Source organism: Nicotiana tabacum, chromosome 24 (genome assembly GCF_000715075.1).
Source record: "Nicotiana tabacum cultivar K326 chromosome 24, ASM71507v2, whole genome shotgun sequence".
NCBI classification, from domain to species: Eukaryota; Viridiplantae; Streptophyta; class Magnoliopsida; order Solanales; family Solanaceae; genus Nicotiana; species Nicotiana tabacum.
In genome coordinates, this window is record NC_134103.1 from 31,350,973 (window position 1) to 31,356,846 (window position 5,874).

The following is a 5,874-nucleotide window of genomic DNA, read 5'->3' on the forward strand; positions in this document are numbered from 1 at the left end:
TCACATATGCATCATATTTTAAAAAATGGAGTAAAGAAGATAAATGTTGGGCTTAATTTTTGTAATATGCTATTAATGAAAAAAAAGTGCTCTTTATGAAATAAATAATAAATAATGCTATTTATTTAAATAATAGTTAAAAAAGGATCAAGTGTGCCAATTTAAAGGGTCAAATTGTGTTTGACAAACAGTTCGTACCTATTGGGCCTAATTGAGGATGGATACACAGGTCCATTGGGCCTATTTCTTTTTGTCAGTTAGATATACGTGAGCTTCGTTTCCAACTTCCGATCAACCCATCAGTCGCATTTGATCGGAAACCATGGACTGCGCCGGCAGCGGAAGCGGAAGCCGAACCCCATGTTCGGGTCCGGCTACAAGACGTTGCGGTCGCTGCGGAGCCGTAGCTTATTGCTCCATCTCTCACCAGGTTTGCATATCCAATTGTAGTAATTAGCTCTCCAAATAGTAATAGTGTAATTCCTTTTTGAAACAAAGGGATAATTTTACTAGTTTTGTTTTCAGGTTGCACACTTGAATGTACACAAGAAAGAGTGTAAAAGGTTAGACCAGCAAATGAAGCAAGCTCATGTTGTGAGTGATTTCCCTTTTACATTTTCTGAAGAAGCTACTGTTCAGGTAACCTGTGAATGAAATTATGATTTAAATTATGAATATTGACTACTTATTATTGGAAGTTGCTTAGGTAAATACTTGTGGTGCTTTAATTATAGGTGTGTGATAAACGCATGACAAGGTGTTCATTCTTGATAAAACTGGGAATTCACCGCGTAGGAATGTGGATGTTTGAATGTAGCTGTGGGGCGTCTACTACATTGAACTGCTCAAGGTTGGTTTCTATTGTCGTGATAAAATGTTCTCTTGTTGATCCTATCTTCTTTCAGCCTAAGCCTAACCAGAGACCAAGTTAGGATTTGAACTTTATGGTTTCTAAATTCTAGGATAGCGATCTTTGTACATATTTGGTGAATTTCTTAATACAAATACAGAGTTTGGACTAAAGCTACTGGGTTCGGTCGAACCCATAGGTCGGCTTCTAGCTCCGCCATTGAGCCTAACTAATAATAACCTTTATATTTACGGTGCCTAAGAGGATGGTATGTATCCTCTTTGTGTGAACTTAAGTAATTCCATATTTGTATCCCTACTACCTATGTTCTTTTGTATAAAGTAGTATTTGTCTAGGGAAAAGGGTCAAATATACCCCCTCTACTTTGGTATATTGTTCACATCTACCCTCCGTTATACTATCGGGACATATCTACCCTTACCGTTAGTCAAACTTTTTAAAAATGCTCTCTACCTAACGGAAAGTCACTAAATTAAAAAAAATACCTATTTTTTAAAAATCCATTAATAACCCGTTAAACCCCTTTTATTTACTGCACTTCTTCCTCGCATATTAGTCATCTCCTTCGTAGTCACTTGTTGAACTCAAGAAGTGAAAGACATAAAAATACTAATTCTTTTAATATCCTTATTATATGTTTATCATATTCTACCTTTTTCAATTTCCTTTTTTTCTTCTAGCTTCTCGCTTTGTTTTTTTCCACCATGTCGAGCTGTACCGAGTATTCATCATGATTTTCTTTCCACCATGACTTAAATGATTATAGCATCTTATTAGGTTGCCAGTTCTAAAGTCTTAAGGCAGCTACCAAAGTATTTTTTCCTCCAACAGTGAGCCTTTGTTGATGAGTATTCATGCACCATGATTTTCTTATTCTGCTTTAAGCATTTGGGCAACAAGTAATTATCGCCAAATCACGCCTTAAGAACCAAAGTTAGATTCCAAGATATAGGATGGGATACTCATATTCTTAGTAACAACTGAACTTATAATGAACAAAAATTAGAAAATAATTAGAGGAGATTCAATTTAATATCAAGCTACAGTCCAATAAATTCATCAAGAATGAAAGAAAGTACACCAATAAGTTGGAAAGTAACTTAACAACCTAAGTACACTACCTTCATGTATTAACCAAACAGAAGTATTATTAAAGTATATATCAGTTGTTACCAACTTACAAACCAATTGTCAAGTGTGTATTACATTAGATAAAGGGATGCCATATTATAACCACACAAAAAAAAACAACCGAAAGTGATAACATGACATCCTAATGCCACCATGAACAACTAATAACCAAAATATAAGTTCTTACTAATCATACTTCCACCACCATTCCCGTTCTCTCTCTAAATTAATAAAATATGTTAAGACGTCTCAGAAATCTAGGTTCCGTATTTTTAAATGATGGGTTTAACGGGTTTGGGTTAATGAATTTTTTTAAAAATGATTATTTTATTAATCTGATGGCTTTCCGTAGGGTGGAGAGTATTTTTAAAGAATTTGGCTAACGGTAAGGGTAAATATGGCCCGATAGTATAACGGAGGGTAGATATGAACAATATACTAAAGTAGAGGGGTATATTTGACCCTTTTCCCATTTGTCTATAATCAAGCTTTGTGCTTGTCATAGATAAAGTTTTCTGTGTACTATATATTTGAATGTATTCTTTGCATTATTCGTGTCTTTCTCGAATTAAAAGGTTCTATTTGATCTCTGCTGCTATGCGGATATAAAGAAATACTTCTAACCTAGGTCACACTTGGAATCTTATCCTTAATTTTTGTTATTAGGCTTATTGAAGGCTGGAACTTATCTAGTACATTGTGTCCTTGTAGAGGTACTTGTAGTTCTTTAAGCGACCATTACATGAATGCAATGCTTGTCATGGATGCTAATTTATAATAGTATTCACATGCAGAGCCATCCACTGTATTACCAGAGCTACTTAGTGGTTGGAAGGAATATTATGAATGGAGGTGCATTCCGCTATATTCTCCTGTTGCCGTGCTACTTCACTGGGTAAGTTGGCTGTATACAAATATTAAATGAATGGATTTGTAATGGCCGTATTACTTGGGCGATATGCTTCTTTTGCCGTTTTGCATTGTTGTTTCTCCCATATAGCCATTCCATCTAAGGACATTATACTTCTATGATCTTTGGCGATATGAGCAAGATGTTGTATGAATTGTTTGTGAAGCTATTGAAATGTCAATCTTTGGAGAAATCAATTGTGAAACTCACTTACTCATTTGTCTGCTATCCTTCTCTTGCTTTTTCCAGCCATTGACGCTGTATTGGGCTATTAAGCTAGCAGTTCAAGGAAACCTGATTCCTGAAATAAGTAATGAGCTACGCATACATTACTTAGGTACTCTCTTTTCTTCTGAGCTTGGTACGGGGTCTGTCTGTTCCCCCCCACCCCCACCCCCACCCCACCCCTCTCTCTCTCTGGCCGTAAAAATTGACAAATGACATTTAGAGCTAATGCCACTGCTCGTTCTTCATCTCCTTTTGGAGCTAGTTTTTCAAGGGCTCATTATCTTGATACTAAAATTGAGCTCTTTCTCTGGTTTGAAATGTGAAGGTCCTGAAAAAGAGCTTCATCAGCTTGCAGCTTTCGGTGAACTGCATGCAGTTTTTCCTGATGTTCAAATGTATATAGATCTTGTGGGACCTGCAATTCCAGAAGAAAGGTTTGTTGCCCTCCTTTATTTCATGTTTCTAGTTTACTTATTTTTCACTGCAAGTTCTAGTTAATTAGCAGACTAAATTTACAAAGTATACAACTAACAGCAGGAAAGGAGAGTAATATCATTGACCTCATTGTAAGTCCATGACTATTGCTGCACTTAATAATCTTTTCGTGTATGGAACATTAGCGGATTAAAGACACTTGGTTCTCATTCTGCTGAAAGGAAATGATTTGCATTGTTAATTCTTGGAAGAATCTTAAATGTGGGAAAAGGGGGTCATAAATTGATGGCTTTTGGAATAAAGAAGCTTAAAAAGAACTTTTAAAAAAAGGTTAAGAAAGAAAGATGTACTTGGTTAAGAAAGAAGATGTACTTGGGAGGATAGATGCTTGATATATCGCCCTTGGTTGGGCTCTATAAGCCACAATCATCTTTAGTGAATAATGACTGCTACAGACCTAATGGTAGCAGATGATGCTAACAGAAAAGTGGTTAGAGTGGGTTACCACTTGCCAGTTTACTAGACATGATCCATCATTTGAAACCTCGGCAACTGATAACGTTCTATCTGTTAAACTATATGATGATACATCACATTCACACTAACTTCTGACTTTCTTTTATTGTATTTTCTAAAGTTCATACGTATCTTGTTTATCTTTTGCAGATTATTTATAATCACATTGCTCGATGTACCTTTATAATAGATTAAACTCTTTTGCTTTTAATGATGATTAGGAATGGTGAGCGAATTGAACTTCATGATTATGCTCATTGTACAGAGACCAACTACAAATGTAAATGTTCGACTGAGAATTTTGGCCCAACGTCATTGTCAAGTGGATCTTCAGCCATTAAATTAAAGCTTCATGCTGGTTATTATCATGATTGTTACGAAAATATCATTAAGGTCATTCAAACAGCGTTTGCCTTTGCTCGTACATTTCCTTATTATGGTTGGGTTTTACTCAAATGTTGTATACTTTGTCAGGGTTCTCCTCCTAATCTAATTATCGCACCAAATGCTGGTGTCGCTGCATACAGAAGCTGGGTACCAACCATTGTAAGTCATTGGAATTCAATACTTCGTTTCAGCTTGTCTATCTGGTGCTTAGTTGTGTATACTAGGATCGAACATGAGATTAATATGTCAGCTTTTACCTTTATGATTTTGCAACAGTGCATAAAGCTAGCCAGATTTGGTGTTGGTAAATATTTCTTTTTGTTTTTTCCTTTAACTTTTCATCCAGGAGCTGATAAAGGATATCAAAGTTCCTGCATTTTTCTCTGATTACTGTGAAGAAGCTTGTAATCTAGCAATTAGTTGCATAAGCTCAGTGACTGGCGCTTCTCCTATCGTTCCTGTTAGTTTTTTTTTCTCACCCCACCTGTGCACCAATTTTTTCCAAATTTTGTTCTTAAAGATGTACAGTATACTGTTTCTAATGTATTCCATTTTATTGAACTTGTTTCTTGCTTTGCAGATCCAGTTAAATCCTTTTAGGCAACCCCTTGCAGTAGAAGACAGTGCCCTGTTTCTTCCGTGCTACTCAAATTGTTTCATCTTTGGGATTTGAAGTAGGCGAAATACATAAATGGCCCCTTTAAGTTGTCCACAACAATCACACAAACACCCTAACTAAGCCAATGACCAACTAAACACCTCAGGTGTCTATTAAGAGCGTCAACTAAACACCCACGCATGACTTGGCATGTCGCATGTTGCACACTCATGTAACAGCACGTTGCCTCAAATTTTAACCCATTTCCAGCGGGTGTAATTCCTATTTTTTTCTTATTGAGGTCTCATTTTATACCCAAATTGAGAAACCTAATTAGCACTTGCTCTTTCTTCCCCTACTTGTGACTGGATTCGACCATACTATTTTACCAAAATCTGCACTCACGAGCTCTAACCTAGGTTTTTCTACAAGAACATGCTTTTTTGTTTTTTAATTTCTCAGTGTGTTTGTTTAAGGGAATGTGGAGGTGGTGTTATACTAAGAAAGAGAGAGGAGAGCTGCTTTTTTTCAGTGAAAAAATGGAGAGTTTGCCTTGAGTTGAGATGTAAAAATGGTGAAAATGAGATGAGATTAAAAAGGAGAGAGAAGTAGCAAGAAGAGAGAAAAGCTTCATTTGATTTCATTTGGCAGTTGAAGAAGACGTTGATTTCTACTTTTTCACTTTAACACAGGGTTCATACATGGATGATAACCTACTGGATTTGGCGCCACTCTTTTAGCCTTTGGGGTTTTAAGTTCCTAATTATCCCTATAATAAACACATAGGAGAAAAGAGAA

The 5,874-nt window shown here is 36.1% G+C and overlaps 1 protein-coding gene across 1 annotated transcript; it reads left to right on the forward strand.

The window, feature by feature from the left end:
• Positions 1 to 245: 245 nt before the first annotated feature.
• Positions 246 to 5,359, forward strand: LOC107813015 (uncharacterized). The gene is made up of 11 exons (XM_075248279.1): positions 246 to 430; positions 526 to 639; positions 735 to 850; positions 2,669 to 2,715; positions 2,797 to 2,897; positions 3,162 to 3,249; positions 3,466 to 3,574; positions 4,313 to 4,484; positions 4,566 to 4,637; positions 4,825 to 4,938; positions 5,059 to 5,359. Exons 1-11 carry the CDS (start codon positions 323 to 325, stop codon positions 5,149 to 5,151), a joined length of 1,134 nt encoding a protein of 377 aa, XP_075104380.1. The 5' UTR covers positions 246 to 322; the 3' UTR covers positions 5,152 to 5,359.
• The last annotated feature ends 515 nt before the right edge of the window (positions 5,360 to 5,874 follow it).